The 20,623-nt window shown below is 43.0% G+C and overlaps 3 protein-coding genes across 12 annotated transcripts in view; 1 reads left to right on the top strand and 2 right to left on the bottom strand.

The window, feature by feature from the left end:
* Positions 1 to 86: 86 nt before the first annotated feature.
* LOC135339285 (uncharacterized) overlaps positions 87 to 20,623 on the bottom strand; it is a gene marked incomplete in the record, with an annotated part of 254,087 nt that continues 233,550 nt past the window's right edge. Inside the window, 1 exon segment of the mRNA XM_064535359.1 lies at positions 87 to 181. Coding sequence (XP_064391429.1) covers positions 152 to 181 — 30 coding nt within the window.
* LOC135339561 (uncharacterized) lies at positions 263 to 5,607 on the bottom strand. 2 transcript variants are annotated; one of them, XR_010396020.1, is made up of 10 exons: positions 5,555 to 5,607; positions 5,398 to 5,484; positions 2,793 to 3,077; positions 2,423 to 2,722; positions 2,301 to 2,374; positions 2,062 to 2,245; positions 1,126 to 1,437; positions 592 to 1,007; positions 451 to 540; positions 349 to 399 (listed from the first exon to the last, which is right to left on the bottom strand). XR_010396020.1 is itself a non-coding variant. In XM_064535706.1 (9 exons), the coding sequence occupies exons 2-8, from the start codon at positions 5,462 to 5,464 to the stop codon at positions 604 to 606; spliced, it is 1,626 nt and encodes a 541-aa protein (XP_064391776.1). In that variant the 5' UTR covers positions 5,465 to 5,484; positions 5,555 to 5,607; the 3' UTR covers positions 263 to 399; positions 592 to 603. The 2 variants fall into 2 exon arrangements, 1 of the variants encoding a protein (XP_064391776.1); XM_064535706.1 differs by lacking the exon at positions 451 to 540 and having other exon boundaries at positions 263 to 399.
* Positions 7,942 to 20,623, top strand: part of LOC135338765 (uncharacterized) — a 55,190-nt gene continuing 42,508 nt past the window's right edge. The window contains exons 1-2 of one of the 9 annotated variants that reach the window (XM_064534897.1): positions 7,942 to 8,998; positions 9,050 to 9,168. The gene's annotated coding sequence lies outside the window, so the exon portion shown is untranslated. The remainder of the gene's footprint in view (positions 8,999 to 9,049; positions 9,169 to 20,623) is intronic. The other 8 variants (XM_064534889.1, XM_064534887.1, XM_064534879.1 and 5 more) reach the window with 8 other exon arrangements.

Genomic DNA, 20,623 nt, shown 5'->3' on the forward strand with positions numbered 1-20,623 from the left:
GACATTTTCTCGTCTGAACAACTAGATGTCACTCTCTCTTTTATTATGGACTCTTGATATTACTCAGTTTGTATAAATTGATAGAGTATATAATTAACACATGTAAAAATCGTTGAATCTGGTGGAGTGCCACATTTTTCAGTTGATTCACTTAGTTTGCACGACTTGTTTTTCCCTGAGGCAACACATCCTCATACTCATGAACTGGCTCAATGCTCTCATATTCTCCCTCTGTTGTTTCCGGGGCTTGTGAGTCATCGATCCTCTGTCTCCATGGTTTCTTGGTTTGCTCATAGGCAATGTTCCTCTTGAGTACTGGAGCATAAGCTTCATTGGGCTGCTCAATTCCTGCAAATGTTGACGACCAATCCACTCTTCCATCTGACTCTGGAACCTCAACTGTTGGAGAAAAAAGTGACATTAACAAATTTTAGCAGGATTTCACCTCACATGTATAAGAGCTTTGTTTTCTCTTCACAATAACCACAGCTACAACGATAGTTACGATGACTACAAGTACCATGGCCACAATGGTGATACCTTTATAAAAAAAATAAAAAGATACAAACAGCCATGAATTGCCATCATTACCTGCTATTAGTACTATGGGTGATGGAGCTGGAGATTGTGTAGGAGGAGGACCTGCAAGAGGAAGAATAGAACGCATACAATTCTGAAACTAAGACTAACTCTTGGCTTACTCTCCAATTGACTAATGAAGGATACCTTCCCATCAAAGATGGTCTCGCCAGAATCACTATTCCAAGTGTAAACTACCACATAAATATCGGAAGTAGCATTAAGAGTGACAACAGTTCTGTCATTAGGTGGTTCAATAAAACCAATCATCACCATCGGATCAAGAGAGGTTGGAGAGGTTTTAGACAGAAACAATGCCAGACAACTCTGACCAGAGGTAGTGCAGGTTACTTCAGCACTTCCATTTGATAGTTTAGCGACAGTAATGCCCTCAGAATTAGGTGGAGAATTTGGTTCAGTGGAAGATTCTGAGGAAATGGGAACCCAATAACATTTTGAGTTTAAAACAGTTTTGAGCTCATACTATAAAAAACGCACACCACAAAAGAAAGTACATGTACAACACTGACACACTAGTTGACTCACTATTGCTCAAAAACATAGTTTCATTGTCGGCCGCCACAGATATGGGCATTCTTGGTACACTCATATTGTTGTTCTCAAGATCAAATGCAATCACACTGTAATTTCCACTAACAGCCACCGGGATGGTAAAATTTTCACTCATACTCCGTCGAATTGGCACTAGTCTCATGCTTAGAAAATCCAACTCTCCAGCAGTGAAACGTATCACACAGACAAGAGCTCCGGGAGAGAGGGTACCTTCAACATACTCAATTCTTGCACAGTTTCCTTCAGGGCAAACGTCCACAATCAAATTTTGAACATCAGTTGTTCCTGTGCAAAACGTTAAAATCAGTATGTAATACTTCTACTAAATGAAAGCACCGCGGGTGCTGATGCCTCGGTGGAGGTACCAAAGCTACATAACATAAAGCTACTATAGCTAGCTTTTATACACACATTGATTATATAATTATCATGATGAACATTTTTACATGCAGAATCCAGAATCACAGGGAAACTCAAAGAGTGGGTCGATGATTGTTGTTAATAACGATCGACGCCAAAAGTTCAAGTCTATTATGGCTGCAAGTCAGCAGAGCCTTGCAGCTCTCTTCTCACTCTTGCAGCTATCAATAGCTAGCGTTCTAGTGCAGAGCTAACTACTAAGTGGAGTAGCAACACTCGGTGAACAAGTTTTGCTAGGGACTCTTCTGAAAAGGCTGCAATGGCATTCCAAGTAAGCAAAACTAGGCATAACTCGAGAACGAAGCTTTATTTTGCAAATCCACAAATACCAAGCCAAGAAAACATGACTAGAAGCCTATAGAAACTCTTACTTGCACTTCATTGATCCTTGAGCAGCTGAAACAGTCTACACACGCACACACACACACACAAACACACTACCGTATACCTCGCTTGCGCATGCGCACCGAGGCATAATACACGACTTACTGATTAGCATGTCCTTGAATATGAGGTGCACCCCCGTGATCGAAGTAAGTGTCACGGAAATGTTGATTATCTGGTCAGTTGGAAGAGAGAAATTTATCATTTGGGGGTCTCTGATGGTCTTATTGATGGGTGCCAATACGTCAGTGTTCACTTGGTAGGAGGTGAAGTTGGTACAGTTGGGTACCTAAGAGGTGCGCTGAATAAACGGTTTTTACAGTCACTACGTATATATATCTTACCATACCACCGAGATGTACTATTTTCCTCAACACATTTCCTCCCTGACTGATGAGGGGAGCGACATTGTTATTATCTGTGGTAATTTTCAAGTATAAAACGTTCAATAAAACATTTACAGTACCTGTTACTCGTGTAAAGAACCCAGTGACAGGTTCACTGGATCTTCCTTCCATTCCTGACTCACTAATTGGAGTCACAGTGAAGGTGAATATATCACAGACAGTGTGGTTATCAGTTTGTCTGTAATTAAACTGCACTTGATTTTGTACACCATTTAGAGGAGGAAGTGTAACCATCTCATTAGTGCCCAGAGTAGTGAGAGAGATGTCAACACGGAAGGTAAGCTTATTCAGAGTGAAGTTATTGATCACAGAGATGGCAAGGTTGGTTTTACCATTAACCACTTCAATAGATACACGCTCTGAGAAAAAAGGCCTCATTAAAAGCAACCGTGTCAAGGTGTACGCTCTACAAATAATTAAACCACTCACCAACTATCAATGTTGCATTCCTTGATAAGATTCCACCAGTCACTGAAACGGCTGCACACTGAATGACACTGTTGTTGAACTGTGAGCTAGCTGGGATGGTCAGCACTGAGGGATGACCTGAAGTGCCTCCAGCTACTCTGATTTCAGATGAAAAGTTAGGGCTAGTAGACGCTGTGCCATTCACAAACCAAGGATGAGATATTCCTCCAGGAGACAGGCACTCAAACTCTGCCAACAATCCCTCGGCTTGTACCACTGACTCGGGCTCAATTGAAAAGTTCTGGGCTGTGTACGAAATAAATTTATAAGGGTACTAGGCAGACGGGAAGGCCAATTGAATACACATTTTACTGTATACCACAACCACAAAATTAACAGTAGATGTAAAAATGACATAAAAATTTTAAATGTGCATTATATAGACACGGTCTTTTGCTAGAGGATGATGTGTATGTTTTCAGTGTATATTCATGTAAAGTATGTACAATGCTGCATTGCACAATACACCAGTTACAGTTAATTGTTCACATGCATCATATAGATTGAAGAGTTAAAGAGATTGGCAACGAAGTAGAGTGGTGCACTTGATGCTTTTTTACATTGAATCTGCGATAGAGCCTTGAAAACTATCTGCGTTACGCTCTACAAACGAGGCTATTAAGCAAAATGTTGGCCGGGTAACTCCCTAAGTTGAGACATCATCTCTTTCAGCAATTTATAACACGCCTAGTCTGTGAGCCACGTGTAGTATACTTGCTAATGACTGGCCACATCCAGTAGTTCCTAAGGCTCTAATGGAAATGTGTAAGCGTGCTGTTATAACCGCTACTGTCACAATAGGTATATATACCTTAATAGACTGGAAACCACTCCCCTTCTCTCGGGAGAAAGGGACTGGCAAGCTGCCGTGTTGAGAGTTGTCCCAGTGCATGAAGAATGTCACGCTCCCACAAGAATCAAATAGTCATGTGCCACCGCCCATGCGCTAACTATTACCGCACAAATGAAAGCACCGCGGGTGCTGATGCCTCGGTGGAGGTGCCAAAGCTACATAACATAAAGCTACTAATAGCTAGCTTTTATACACACATTGATTATAATTATCATGATGAACATTTTTAATTTTGCTGCAACCAGAATCACAGGGAAACTCAAAGAGTGAGCAATGATCGACGATGATCGTTGTTAATAACGATCGATGCCAACAGTTCAAGTCTAAAATTAATGGCTGCAAGTCAGCAGAGCCTTGCAGCTCTCTTCTCACTCTTGCAGCTACCAATAGCTAGCGTTCTAGTGCAGAGTTAACTACTAAGTAGAGTAGCAACACTCGGTGAACAAGTTTTGCTACGGACTCTTCTGAAAAGGCTGCAATGGCATTCCAAGTAAGCAAAACTAGACATAACTCGAGAACGAAGCTTTATTTTGCAAATCCACAAATACCAAGCCAAGAAAACATGACTAGAAGCCTATAGAAACTCTTATTTGCACTTCATTGATCCTTGAGCAGCTGAAACAGTCTACACACACACACACAGACAGACACACACACAAACACACTACCGTATACCTCGCTTGCGCATGCGCACCGAGGCATAAATATTATCAGCCTTGAGTATAAGCAGGAGCCCATAAATATGAGAAGGAGCGGCTAACTTCAACGTACACTCGAGGATCACATCTCGTAATTGCCGGTGAAACCACACTTCCTTGTATGGAAGTGACTAAGTGCTTGCAAACCGCATCCCTGCATTGCGTATAACACGTGTAGGGATTCAACCACTTAGTGACTCTGCATGCATATATGGAAATGCGGTCATAACCAATTACGAGATGTGATCCTCGTAGTTAGCCGCTCCTTCTCATATATTTTATGGGCTCCTGGTATAAGTACATCACTGGCGGTCTGTTATCGAGGCTAAAGTGATACACCCACGCATTACGTATTTTGTGGTTTGTTCTAATTGCATTCCAACGGGACAACTCTCAACACGGCAGCTTGCCAGTCCCCAGAGCCCAGAGCGAAGGGAGTGGTTTCCAAATATAAGTGAGTTGCACGGACTGAGCATGTAGTTTATTATGCACTGTGTGTAAAAATATGTATTGTTGTGATGGCATCGATTAAACCGAAGCATAGCGTGGATGTTACTCGAGGGTACCACTTTCGTTTCCAATCCCTCTAACTCTTCAATTAATTTATGCATGCATCTAACTATCATCTTCTTCTAATTACAGTACCACACACATTTTACAGTGGCGCACAATATTCGAGTTTGGCGCTTAGAACATGCATAGTGATAGTAACCGTTCCATGAGGCTATAATGGATTAATTGTACCTGATTGCACATGTAGCATTAATCGATTTTCTTACTGCTCAATTGGAGCGCTTCTATATAATAGGGTTGCCAATCTCCGGATAATGTGGTAACATTACATTGAAGGCGTGGTCGATACGCCCTTGATAGTATGTATTTTATATTTTATTATAACATAACACTATAACCATAAATATACAGAGCAGAAGTACCACCACCATGTGTTTCTGGACCTGATTGCAAATAGGGACAGCAAGATAATACCTATAGACTATGCATAGCTAACACGTACCTTTTACAGCTATGGTGAATGTTGTCCCCGCAAGCAAAAGGAATATCAAACTAGTGTAATCATCCATCAAAGCATAGGTGTGCCAAGCTAGTGTAGTAGATTAATTAATAGCTAGTATGACTGTATATTATATTTAGTACAGCTACAATGCACTCACCTATAAATCAGATATAATTACTGAGAATTGTGAGAATGAGTTTCAATATCTAGCTAGGGATGAGGTAAAGATCATAATAATAAATCACCAATTTTACAGAATCAATGTTCTATAATTATATATAAATTGTAACTTTCATTTTCAGTTTTGTACAATCAGTTTTGTGCAATCACACAACTGTGGACAAAATTAGCGTAAAGCGGTATAATAACATAATTATTTTGCACGACTTGTTTTCCCCAAAGCAACACATCCTCGTACTCATGAACTGGCTCAATGCTCTCATACTGTACCTCTGTTGTTGCCGGGGCTTGTGAGTCATCGATTCTCTGTCTCTGTGGTTTGTTTGTTCGCTCATAGGCAATGTAGTACTGAAGCATAAGCTTTGTTGGGCTGTCAATTCCTGTAAATGTTGACGATCAATCCATCTAACTCTGGAACCTCACAACTGCATGTCAATTGTTCAAGACCAGTTAACGAATGATTTAGGTACCTTTATTTTGTCTCCGTTTTCTTAAAATCACAACAACAGTTCCAACAGCGGTGACTACAAGCAGTAGCAGAATCACCAAACTTAAAAGATGTGCATTTTAGCCATACTTTTAGAGGTACCTTAACCAGAATCCTTAACCCAAATCCATTCAATAAACGGTATAAGCTGCTGCTGTGACAGTGGATGGAGAGACTGATACATCAAGAAACCTAGCTACCAGCAATAATTGATGTTGTTAGGGACTCCATATTAGGAGGAGGTGGGTCTGTTTGTGGATCAGACGTTTGAGATGTAGTGGGAGCAGCTGCAACAAGAAAAACATTGAATGATGTTAGCTCTGATAATCAATGGAGGCTTACTGGGTAGATCCAGTTGCATAATGAGCGATACCTCCCCTTCAAAGATGGACTTCAAACTATTCCAAGAGTACACCACCACATAGCCATCAATAAAAGTTGAAAGGTGTCATTTAAAGTGATGACAGTTAACGTCGACAACGCGTTGATGAAACCAACTACATGTAGTACTCTATCCAAGATGGGAACAAGACTAGACAATTCCGGGCAGAGTCAGAGCAGGTCACTTCAACCTCTTTATTTAGTAACTTTCATTCCAAACAACGACAGAGCTTTCAGATGTGTTAGCTCATTTGCCAAATATAATACCTAAAAAATATTTGCTCTCCAGATCAAAAGCAATCACTCGGTATATTCTCCACTTAAAACAGGTATGGTGAAATTCTCACTTGAATTCAGAGGGATGGTGATAAGTTTCATGTTACCAAAATCAAACACTCCATCAATGAAAGCACCGTGGGTGCTAATGCCTCGGTGGAGATGCCAAAGCTATACATAACATTAAAGCTACTAATAGTTTTTATACACACATTATATCATCAGGGTTTCATCTGGTGGGGGGGGGGGGGCGGGGGGGGAAGTTTCTCCCCCATAACTCGAGAACAAAGCATTATTTTGCAAATCCACGAATTAAGATCCAAGAAAACATGACTAGAAGCCAATAAAAACTCTTACTTGCACTTCATTGATCCCCTTGAGCAGCTGTAGCAGTCCACCCACCCACCCACACACCCACCCACCCACACACCCACACACACACTCTACCGCATGCGCATTGCGGCATAATGATACGAACTGCACAGCACCAAATTGATCTTATGTTTCATGGACCAAAACAGATCAGGGTGGCAGGCAAAAAAAGAAAAAAAATTGATGACGGTCATTATAAAACCACAAACAGAGTCACAACACACCACAAAAAGTCACTTTAGTAAAACATTACAACGTTTGCCAGATCACATGGCTATTCTGACCTGGACCACTAATTTTTGGGCATTCTGCAAAAATATGACCTGGAAAATTCGTGAAACAATGTGCGGCCTAACTTGGGGTCTGTATCATAGCAATTGGAATCAGTTTTCAAAGTGGCCCGTGAGACGTACGAGTACCACTTGAATTGAGTTGCCACAACTATTTAGTTGGGTGGAGCCCAAACTCCGCCCAACTAACAAATATCTGGCAAACCTTGGACGAGTCTCTACACGGAGTTTGACCAGTCTACTGTTCACTGTGCAACAGTGAGTCTATGTACCATGTGCCAGTTGATAACAATAATTTATAGGTATCTTTTTTAGTAACTTTCCCCCCTCTATTTTAAAATCCTGCTAGATCTATGGTAGGTAGCTTACCTTGGTCATAGATCTTGGTCTAGTAGTGAATTCTTAGCCTCAGCTCTTAGCCTATCAACAGATATATATAGATATATGTATCTGATCACATGTCACTCAATATTCTTGTTCAGTTTTTGAATCGTCAAGATGATTAATTTTGCCCCCGAGATAGATCAGGTTGGCCGGCGGCCCCAGACTCAGGACTGCCCCTTTACCACTGATTTCTTGTAGGTAGGTGCAGGTAAGCCTATATTAATATAGACTTAACATGAGACATCTTACACTCAAGTAGATCTACAGGGTGTCTTAAAAATTGGTTGTGTTCATTCTCACTAGACCAGATCAGGTCAGGTGTTTTAAAATTCAGCATTTTCTGATCAATAGAAGTATTATAATGGTCTATCAAAGAATTGGGTGGTTGTATGTTTGTTTTTCCTGCAGCAGGTTCAAAGGCTACGGACTGGAGACAGTGATTAACTACCTCCTTTAGGCACAACCGATAAATTATAACACCATGGTGGCATGGTTATCACTGATGCTGAAACGCTATATTGAATGTGGAGAGCTGTGTGGACAGTAATAGGACATGCAGTTGAGAAAAATTATCGTGCAGGCCGATTGCCGTCGGCCAGTCATTGTTTTTCCATTTTCCTTGATTCGTGGTATATTCACAACAACTCTAAGGCCCCAAGCTGTATACCGTATATATAGCGCGACATTTTTGAGGGAATTAATGTTCGTGGAATGGCCTCTAAAAGCATTTCGCTGAATAAATTAAATTTCGTGGGTTGACTAGCAATTATAATTGACCAATGTCTCGTGAGACATTGGTCAAATTACACACGTACCCTTTGTCACGCGTTATAGATCTGTATTTGTGAGTATCGAGCTAGCTACAAGCCAGAGATATCATACAATAATTCATAAGGTATTCTATGTGCATCGGCAAGCTTACCTAGTTGTATGAGTGTATAGTACGTGTAGTTAGTTAATATAATAATTATAGGGTCATTTAACCTAGATATGTCCTGCATATAATTAAGGCTACATGTAAACAACATGTGCTTCTAGTATGTATAATGTCTGTCAACTACTCTTGTGTCTGTCTATACCTGGTTCAATTTATGTTTCATAATTATGTATACTCACTTACAGGCAGAGATGAATTATAATTATGATATCTCATTCGATCTCATTCTTGGAAATGGAGGGAATACTTCGGTCAAGATTGAGATTGAGAAGAGTTCTTTTTTGTTGTGATGAGGTGTGTTTATAACTCTTTGGTACCAGTACATGTATAATTTATTATGCATAGTCAGCTCATTGGATTACGTGTTTTTCAACGGCATAATAGCAGTACCATGATGACTAATTGGAAGCTGTAGCTGTAACAAGATATACTCCCCCTGTCTCAGAAAAGCATTCATATCACAGGTGAGCTGTAATAGTATACTCTATATAGAGCTATGGTTAGAAATTCATTACTAGATCTATAAATTAACTTGCCGTCTGATCGGCTATATATTGATTCACGAGTTCAGCTATAACGCGCTAAATGTATAATTATTAGCTATTCATAAACTTTTATCAAATGGAGTATATAATAGTCTACTCAGTTATTAGCCTCGACCCCAGGCCGATCCGTCTCCAATTGAACGCTAGGTCGCCTACTAGGCCTGGTATTGATTGTATTTGGGCGTGATCTGGGCGTGGTTTTTAATACATAAAACAAATTGACTCGTGGTACAACAAAAAATGAATCCTCCAACAGTGAAGACACTTCTTTGGCAGTGGCAACCAAATCTTTGTCGATTCCTTTATTGCTACTGAGGATGGCAGCAGAAACACCTCTATTGTTTAGACTCCTGATCTGGTCAATCATGAGTCTCATGATGAGAGATACAAGGGGAGAGACAATTAACAAGAACAACACTTTTGTCAACAGGAGGAGCCTTGGTCCTACCTAGCTTGTAGTCCATTAAAAAGGGTAGCAACTGATATAGCAGAGAGACTTGCCATACCCCGTTGGGAACCAGATAAACACGTCCCTTCCCTCAAACAGGAGCTTGAGAGCCTGGGCCTGTTCTGCCATGAGAGTGAGGCCATCTTGCTTCAAACAAGACAACGCGTTGCATGCCATAGCTAGCTAGCTAGCTATAAATTGAGAACATGACACGGAGCTAAATTACTGTAACTTTTACGGGAGTAAAATGCCTCTACGTACACCTTTAGTATTACAGAAAAAAAGCAGGAAACAAAATGTAAAGAATCTCTGCTTTTGTTTCCTGTTCCTGCCACGCCCAGATACAATCAATACCAGGCCGTATTTTTCAACTTCGTTCTATTAAAAAAAAATCGGCCTGGGACCGAGGCTACTCAGTTATAGGCATGCCCAATAACACAGATCATATCTTGAGATGATTGCGATGCAATTTGTAGGAATATACATGTAGTCTCCTAAACAGGTACATGTACATGCTGAACAGGTGGGGAGGTCATGTGACCTTTGAGGGTGGAGTTACATAATTTGCTCGGGATACTACAGCAGGCCTTTGGGCTTATAATTCCCATAGATACCTCCTAAACAGTATCTAACGAGTTTAGTTGCTAGGTTCATTTCAAAAACTAACCGAAAGAATGGACGCGGACGAAGACCTAGGCCTAGACAAGCTCTTTTCTGAAGAAGTACTCGGCATAATAATGACCGAGCCCATAGACCCCGCCCTCTACGACATAAATGTGGAGGCAGAGCTGGCTACTCTTTCTACAGAACAAAGAAAGGAGGAGGAGCTGGACGAGCCAACAGAACCTGCACAATCTTCTCTACCTAACTCAAAGCGAATGAAGCTTTCTTCAAGCAGTGCCTCTACCTCCAAGCAAGTAAAGGTCACATGGAAATATTATTCCTAATAGCACAACTTCAGATACAAAGTACTGCTTCAAGCTATGGAATGACTGGTGTGAGTACCGATTAAAGTGCCATGGGGATGTTATTCCACTATTGAGTGACCTGAAATCCGAGGAACTATCCGAGAACCTGAAATGCTTCATTTTTCAGATTCGGAAGAACAATGGCTCAGAATTTCCCCCTGATACACTGCACCACATTGTGAGTGGCATACAGAGGTATTTGTGATGGAATGGAAATCCCGGGATTGACCTGTTCAAGGATGCTTGTTTTGCTGACTTTCGAATGTGCCTAGACTCCGAAATGAAGCGCTTGCAGAGAGCTGGACTAGGGTCACAAAAGAAGAAGGCTGAACCTCTAACAGAAGAAGAAGAAGAAGTTCTATGGAACAAAGGTAATCTTGGATGCAAAACTCCACAAGCACTGGTTGATACAGTACTTTTTATGAATGGTGTCTACTTTGCTCTACGAAGTGGTAGCGAACATCGTCAATTGAGGTCAGAACCATGCCAAATTGAAGTTGAAGGACAGCGGTCGTATTTGAAATACACAGAAGACATATCTAAAAATCGATCAGGAGGCTTGAAAGGCAGGAAACTCAAGCCAAAAGTAGTGTCTCACTACAACAATCCACAAACTCACAAACCAACTGCTGTCAATTTATGCCTCCAAACTTTAACCTTTAACTTTAGTACCTGCAACGTTACCATCAATCTCTCTATACCTACATCCAACAACCAACGTATTAACAGCGACTGAACATTATAATTTTATGTCATTACCAAAAACAGAACAGTTACTTCTCATTGTTTATAATACAATCTACAAAAAAATGTTTGAAAAACACAAAATAATGAATGGGTTGTTGTGAACATAAAAATTACAGGTTTATATGAGAATTTACAGGTTAATATGGGAAATATAAACCCTGTACTGACCAATCAGATTGCTGGATTCTGGGCTACCAGTAACTAAAGTGTATTAGTTACTAGTAGCCCAGAATCCAGCAATCTGATTGGTCAGTACAGGGTTTATATTTCCCATATTAACCTGTAAATTCTCATATAAACCTGTAATTTTTATGTTCACAACAACCATTCATTATCAATTTTTGTGTTTTTCAAACATGTTTTTTGTATATTGTATTATAAAAAACAATGAGAAGTAACTGTTTTGTTTTGGTAATGACAAAAAATTATAATGTTCAGTCGCTGTTAATACGTTGGTTGTTGGATGTAGGCATAATTATAGAGAGATTGATGGTATAACGTTGCAGGCACTAAAGTTAAAGTTTGGAGGCATAAATTGACAGCAGTTGGTTTGTGAGTTTTGTTGCACTGCCATCTGTGAGTGATCAGTGTGTGCCAGTATGTTAATTGGCTTTACGTTGAGGATGTCTGAAACTGACTTCTTTTGACACTCAGAAGTTCTCTTGTAGCTGCGAACTCCTTCCAAGCTTCGGTGTCCAGTTGTTTCCATTATCATTTGTTCGTCCACTCCAGCGTTGTAGAGTCTAGTAGCAGCAGTTGCACGGAGTATGTATTAGAGGTTCAGCCTTCTTTTGTGACCCTAGTCCAGCTCTCTGCAAGCGCTTCATTTCGGAGTCTAGGCACACTCGAAAGTCAGCAAAACAAGCATCCTTGAACAGGTAAATCCCGGGATTTCCATTCTAATTATTCACCTTATGCAGATATCACTATCCAAACTGTACACTGCACCTGCCGTGATAAGAGGCCTGCAGACACTTTGCTTCATTCGCTTTGAGTTATAGGTAGAGATTGTGCAGGTTCTGTTGGCTTGTCCAGCTCCTCCTCCTTTCTTTGTTCTGTAGAAAGAGTAGCCAGCTCCGCCTCCACATTTAGAGGGCGGGGTCTATGGGCTCGGTCATTATTATACCGAGTACTTCTTCAGAAAAGAGCTTGTCTAGGCCTAGGTCTTTGTCCGCGTCCATTCTTTCGGTTAGTTTTTGAAATGAACCTAGCAACTAAACTCGTTAGATACTGTTTAGTCGGTATCTATGGGAATTATAAGCCCGCAGGCACTCGTAGTACCCTCGCTTCGCTCGGGATACTACAGCAGGCCTTTGGGCTTATAATTCCCATAGATACCTCCTAAACAGTATCTAACTATTATATAACAATTGAAAATCGGAAAGCATACAAGTGCAGCCACACCCCAACATTTTTTTGAACTTTCTTGTGGTGCCTGAAACTTTGTACAGCGTTTGCAGGCATGGAGTTTAATGAAGTTAAATGGAGTTAATGGGGTGGAGTGTAGCCTTCACAATGCGCATGCCTAGCAGCAAGAGTTTATGATAGAGAGAGAGTATCGAACGTAGGCGCTAGGCATACTGTACAGTGTGGGTGATGTAATCTATCAAGAAAGTAGATTACATCACCCAGGGGCGGATCCAGGGGTGATTTTGAGGGGCTGAAGCCCCCCCCTTTTGAAAAAACTACCTATGTATTGCTAGTCTGAGGTTACAACAATTTTGCCACCAACCTTGTTACTTATGCATCTGCATGTAGACTCACTGACTTAAGAGATGCTAGACAATAGCCAAGTCTAGCTACTAAGAGTATAAAGAATGTAGGCTAGCTAGCTGGACATGCATACTATACTGACTAGCTAGCTAGCTAGAACTAATAAAGTGCATAGGTCAACTTAACTATTGCTGTTGCTGAGTCAGCTCCTTGACCTTGTGCAATGTTTTGTAGCCTCGATCATATCCCAGGCCTCTTTTCCTAGGCCTTGTGAAGGAGGCTATTGTGCATGCTGTTGAGCTGCAACATGGAGACTTTTTCAGCTAGTTGCAAGGAAGCAGCCTTATCTCCTCTCACTCTCAGTGCAGTCTGGGTAGGCATTGTGATTCTTTTATGTACCAAGAGTGCATGAATGTAGATGTAACATCTACAGTATACATCCTTTTGTTGATTAGAACGAGTTTTTTGTATTAACTTTTTCATATTCAGTATTCACTTATTAATATGACAGTTCAAAGGTAAAAGTGTGAGCAAATTGTAAAAATAAAAAAATTTCGCCTCCGGCGAGGCGGGAGGGGGATGCTCCCCCTCCCATACCCACCCCCTGGGTGGCTCCGCCACCCTCGTACGGGGCTTTGCCCCTTTCTACTAGCCCCCCCCTTTCATTTTTCCTGGATCCGCCCCTGTCACCCACACTTGGATGGTTGATAGATTACATCACCCACACTTGGATTGGTCAGTGTGCAAATTCCAAGCTTGTGACAGATACAGGAAGTCACGTTACTCTCCGCATACATCTGATACACAGTATGCCTACGTTCGATACTCTCTCCTCTATCATAAACTCTTGCTAGCAGGCATCGCCTCTAGCCTCGATCCCAGGCCGAGTTTTCGCTTTTATAACGGTTAGGCGAACAACTGGGCCTGGTACTAGTTGTCTGCGCATGCGTCAACCAATTAGCCCATTTCTGGCTATTAGTGTATTCTCGTTCACTTTTGTGACTTCGTGTACTATCGTGTACGAAGTCAGTTCCCGTTTTATCATTATTGGAATCGATTGGAATGGCTCTTAGCTGAAGCTTCTGTCTTCTCTGAAGCTTAGAAAACATTATTCTGAAGACTGAACAACAAGGGAAGAGGTATAAAGCTTTGTCAAGCTTATTAAGGTCAGCTATTTTTGTGTGCCCTATGCTATCAAGTCTTGTTCATGTTTGGCAAGATCTAGGTAGACTATATAATATAGTTTAATCATTAATATGGTGGATCAAGTGAAGAGTGTGAGCTAGAGAACTTGGTGCTGCCATCATCAGCTTGTTACAATGGCACTATAACCTGTTTAATACGAGAAATTTAATATGTATATAGATCTACACGTATTTAGAATGTCAACTTCTCTGTACAGGAGCAATGGCTACTATCCAGCTATCCCAACAGTGCTCCTCTTGGCTATACTAACGGACGAGACTGGACAGTTTGAGGTAAGGGTTTAACCGTCTTTGGTTTCTTTTAATATTGTCCTATACTCACAGGACTGGAGTATGACCTGCTCGTTCGAGCGTTACTGGGTATCTCAGAGGCATCAAGAGAATCTACGTTTTCTCAAGCAAAATTTAATCGAGTCACGAGTTGGCTAGAATCAGAGAAGTCCAGCAGCCTGCTAAATCTTTTTGAAACGTAATTTGAAGGCATTCAATCATCCTGAAGTTGCCCTTGGGTCACTGTAATCGTGCTGCAGCACAACTGGCAACTGGCCTTTGTGAAGCAGCTCCCTATGTGCATCTTTTGTGTACTCACTCTGTACATTTTCATTTCAAATATTTTTGCCGACCACAAATACAATGAAAATTTGACCATGCACAGACAACTAGTACCAGGTCCAGTTGTTCGCCTAACCGTTATAAAAGCGAAAACTCGGCCTGGGATCGAGCTAGCACATCGCCTCGTGCGGAGATCTGCCATCTCCTCGCATTGCCTCGGGCTGAAATTTGTGTAGCTATCACAAAAGCGGGCTAGTTGTCTTTACTGACGACGACGACGCCTGTGACCTCAGCACAGTTCAGGCCTCCGACAGTCAGCGCTGTCCAACGCCATAGCACGCAGGAGTCATCAGCCTCCACTCAACAAAGCTCTCGCCGCTACCCCCCCCCCCCCAACCAGATAACACGGTATCCCAGGTCAGCCAGTACCATTTAAATTAAGTCCCCCAACCCCTTTCTAGATCCACTCCGTGGGGTGGGACTGAATGTGACATTTGCAGGATGCTGTGCTTAGTGGGTTTAGGAGTAGCCGACTCACTATTCACCCCACCCATCTCCATTCACCCACCCCCACCAGCACAGCCCACAACGCACGCAAGGGCCATTTAGCCAAATCCCCCAAACATACAGCAGTGTAGAAGGCGGCACTATATAGAATGTGGCACCATACTATACAAGTACATGGTGGGGTACTAAACGGTAAACCTGCAATACTGGTTACACCTCTTTCTAAGCAAGCCAATGCATCTTCATAAGCACACCCCCCCAAGCATCCAGGGGTAGGTACAGTCCACGCGGACACCTGGTGAACGCATCACCACTAATGGTAGCTAGGGCCCACTCAGACCTTTATCAGGAGTGCAGGCACCTACACACATTATAATTAGCATGATGAGCATTTCTTGTTTGCCACATGCATGATAGACCATCAATGGGCTAAGCCAAGGCATCTTGATACAAGAGCATGCACCCCCAAACAGCTGGGGGTAGGTACAGTCCATGCGGACACCCGGTGAATGCATCACCACTAATGATAGTTAGGGTCCACGCGGACCCCTTCTCACTTTGTTTGCCGCAAACTCTATATAAGCGTGGGTAATGATCGGCCATGATTACTATTAAAAAATATATATAATTATATCTGCACCTCTTTCTGTCCATGGCAGCGGGCTAAGACAATACATCTTGAATATAAGAACACGCACCCCCAAGCAACTGGGGGCAGGTACAGTCCACGCGGACACCTGGTGATACAAGAGCACGCACCCCCATGCAACTGGGGGCAGGTACAGTCCACGCGGACACCTGGTGAACGCATCATGGCAGTGGGCTAAGCCAATGCATCTTGAATACAAGAGCACGCACCCCCAAGCAACTGGGGGAAGGTACAGTCCACACGGACACCTGGTGAACGCATCACCACTAATGGTAGCTAGGGTCCACCCAGACCCTTCTCACTTTTATCAGGACTTACACACATTATAATTATCATGATGGGCATTAAGTAATTTGCCGCATAGGGTATGTACAGTCCATGCGGACACCTGGTGAACGCATCACCACTAATGGTAGCTAGGGTTCACGCAGACCCTTCTCACTATTATAATGATCATGATGAGCAATTTGCCGCATGGGGTAGGTACAGCCCACACGGACACCTGGTGAACGCATCACCACTAATGGTAGCTAGGGTCTACGCAGACCCTTCTCACTTTTATCAGGACTTACACACATTATAATTATTAATTATCATGATGAGCATTTAAGTAATTAGCCGCATGGGGTAGGTACAGTCCACACGGACACCTGGTGAACGCATCACCACTAATGGTAGCTAGGGTCTACGCAGACCCTTCATACTTTTATCAGGACTTACACACATTATAATTATCATGATGAGCATTTCTTGCATTAAGTAATTTGCCGCATGGGGTCCACCCGGACACCTGGTGAACGCATCACCACTAACGGTACTTATCATGATGAGCATTTCTTGCATTAAGTAATTTGCCGCATGGGGTAGGTACAGTCCACACGGACACCTGGTGAACACATCACCACTCCACACAGACCCCTTTTCACCTTTATCAGGCTTACACACATTATAATTATCATGATGAGCATTTCTTGCATTAAATAATTTGCCGCATGTGGTAGGTACAGTCCACGGGGACACCTGGTGAACGCATCACCACTAATGGTAGCTAGGGTCCACCCAGACCCTTCTCACTTTTATCAGGACTTACACACATTATAATTATCATAAGGAGCATTAAGTAATTTGCCGCATGCAAACTCTATCTCTCAGAGGTAGAGTCTATCGCAAACTCTATCTACTCGAGTGGGTAATGATCGATCTGCACCTCTTTCCGTCCATGGCAAGGGGCTAAGCTAATACATCTTGATACAAAAGCACGCACCGCTAGGGTTAGGTACAGTCCACGCGGACACCTGGTGACCGCATCACCACTAATGGTAGCTAGGGTCCACGCAGACCCTTCTCACTTTGTTTGCCGCATGCAAACTCTACGAGTGTGTACGGATCGACCATGATTATTATTAACAATCCGCACTCCTTTCTGTCCATGGCAATGGGCTAGCATCTTGATACAAAAGCACGCACCCCCAAGCAGCTAGGGTTAGGTACAGTCCACGCGGACACCTGGTGACCGCATCACCACTAATGGTAGCTAGGGTCCACGCAGACCCTTCTCACCTTATTTGCCGCATGCAAACTCTACGAGTGTGTACGGATCGACCGTGATTATTACTAACAATCCGCACTTCTTTCTGTCCATGGCAATGGGCTAAGCCAATGCATCTTGATACAAGAGCACGCACCCCCAAGCAGCTGGGGATAGGTACAGTCCACGCGGACACCTGGTGAACGCATCACCACTAATGGTATAACTAGGGTCCTTTGTTTGCCGCATGCAAACTCCAAAAGTGGAAAATGACGATTAAAAAAATAATAATAAATAAATAAATAAATTATATATATAATTATTATATCTGCACCTCTTTCTGTCCATGGCAATGGGCAAAGTCAGTGATACAAAAGCACGCACCCCCCAAGCAGTTAGGGGTAGGTACAGGCCACGCGGACACCTGGTGAACGCATCACCACCCTTTTCGGAGTGCATATGCACTTACACACATTATATATTTCATGATGAGTATTTTGTTTGCCGCATGCAATCGCTAAAAGTGGGAAATGATCGACCATGATTATTATTAACAATCTGCACCTCCTTCGGTCCATGGCAATGGACAAAACCAATGCACCTTGCACGCACCTCAAGCATCGAGGGGTAGGTTCAGTCCACGCAGACACCTGGTGAACGCATCACCACTAATTCCACGCGGACCCTCTCATTTTTATCAGGAAGGCAGGCACTTACTTACACACACTGTAATCATCACACATGGTAATTTTCATGATGAGCATTTTGCAGCTTGCAAACTCTAAGAGTGGGTAATGATTGACCACGATTATTATTTAAAAACCAAAAGCTCGAGCCCGTGACCAGTAATGGCTTCATCAGTAGAGCTCTCTTCTCACTCTTGCACCGAGCTATAAGTAGAGTAGAAACACTCCATGGACAAGTTTGCTACGCTAAGGTCCCTGGGGTGGATGCCATATCTACAAATATTATTGGTATTAGCTGGAGTCCACGCGGACTCTTGGTGGATATCCTAAGGTCCACGCTCACTACACAATACTCCCATAACCCCCAACGCAATGCTATACCAGGAGAACATAGATTTCGCATGCTGCTTTCGACAGGCAGCCGATTTGGGCGCTGGACTACGCAAATACATTCAGCACGCAACTTCCTCATGCACTCTTGCAGCAGCTAGCGTTCTGGTGCAGAGCACTCGTTGAAAAAGTTTTGCTACGGCTCCAATTAAGCAAACTCAGGAACCAAGCATTGTTCACGAGCCAGGAAGGCGTAGCTGGAGGCGTACGTTGTTGATCCTTGAGCAGCGGTAGCAGTCTGCACAGACACACATACAGAGTACACCGTATACCTCACTTGCGCATGCTCGCCACGGTAGTCAACCACTTTATCAGTTTGTCCACCTAAAGCTCGTTCCGACACCACCTGGTGCATTTCCACGCTACACACAACTACACGGACCCGTGGGGGTGCGCAGCACTCTGTATGGTTCCCAGCGCCACATTTCAGGCAAAGAAATGATAGCTATTCTCATCGCCGCGATACCAACAAAATAAATAATAATAATCGGCAGGGCCTGTCGATACGGTTTCATTCCGACATTGCAGTCGCACACACCATTTGACCGCAAAAGCTCTCAATCACAAATTGGAAAGGGCATAAAAACGCAATGGGCACGCTGCAAAACATCCTCCCCAGAACGGCAAATACACTCCTCAAACAGCCTCCCCCATGCGCCATCATATGCACATGCCTTGCCTTAATTCACGCTATTGGGTAAAAGGACCATCCCGTCGGAGTCAGCATCATGATGTGTCTGTCCAGCGACAGCAGCAGGCGCGGACTGCAGGTGTTCTCTAAACGAGATTTGTGCCCCATACTGTAGACCCACTCCTAAATTCATGTGTATGCTTATGTGACTTACATCCATACTTAATCGAGTTACAATAATTTATAGTACTCCTTGGACTCAGATAAATTTATTCTGGGGCTCGTACCCAGCTACTCACCTAATTTATTCCCTCGTCCTGGGGCTAGGAATTCACAGCTAATGATATTCATTAACCCAAATTAACCGCTGGGAATTTGCAGCTAATTATATTCATTGACGGCCTCCTCCTTCGAGTTTGAGGTATTACGCTGATTGCCAATCACCGGTTCGAAGCGTAACCAACATTAAATGGAGTTTAAACGGAGTTATGGGGTGGAGCGTAGCCTTCACACTGCGCATGCCTAGCAGGCATCGCATCTCACTCGCATCGCCTCGAGCTGAAATTTGTCTAGCTATCAATAAAGCGGGCTAGCTGTCTTTACTGTTTACTTTACTGACGACGACGACGACGCCCGTGACCTCAGCACAGCTCAGGGCTCTAACAGTCAGCGTGCTATAGCATGCAGGACTCAGTCGTCAGGTCAGCCTCCACTCAACAAAGCTCTCGCCGCTACCCCCCCCAACCACATAACCCGGTATCCCAGGTCAGCCAGTACCATTTAAATTAAGTCCCCAAACCCCTTTCTAGATCCACTCCGTGGGGTGTGGGAGTGAATGTGACATTTGCAGGATGTTGTGCTTAGTGCTTAGTGGGTTTAGGAGTAGCCGACTCCTATTCACCCACCCATCTCCATTCACCCACCCCCACCAGCACAGTCCATAACGCACGCAAAGGCATTAAGGGACAATCCCCCAAACATACAGCAGTGTAGAAGGCGGCACTATATAGAATGTGGCACCATACTATAGAAGTACATGATGGGGCACTAAACAGTAAACCTCAATCCTGCAATACTGGTTGCACCTCTTTCTAAGCAAGCCAATGCATCTTCATACAAAAGCACACACCCCCAAGCATCCAGGGGTAGGTACAGTCCACGCGGACACCTGGTGAACGCATCACCACTAATGGTAGCTAGGGCCCACGCAGACCCTTCTCACTTTTATCAGGACTTACACATATTATAATTATCATGATGAGCATTAAGTAATTTGCCGCATGCAAACTCTAAGAGTGGGTAATGATCGATCTGCACCTCTTTCCGTCCACGGCAAGGGCCTAAGCTAAT

Source organism: Halichondria panicea, chromosome 1, assembly GCF_963675165.1.
Source record: "Halichondria panicea chromosome 1, odHalPani1.1, whole genome shotgun sequence".
NCBI classification, from domain to species: Eukaryota; Metazoa; Porifera; class Demospongiae; order Suberitida; family Halichondriidae; genus Halichondria; species Halichondria panicea.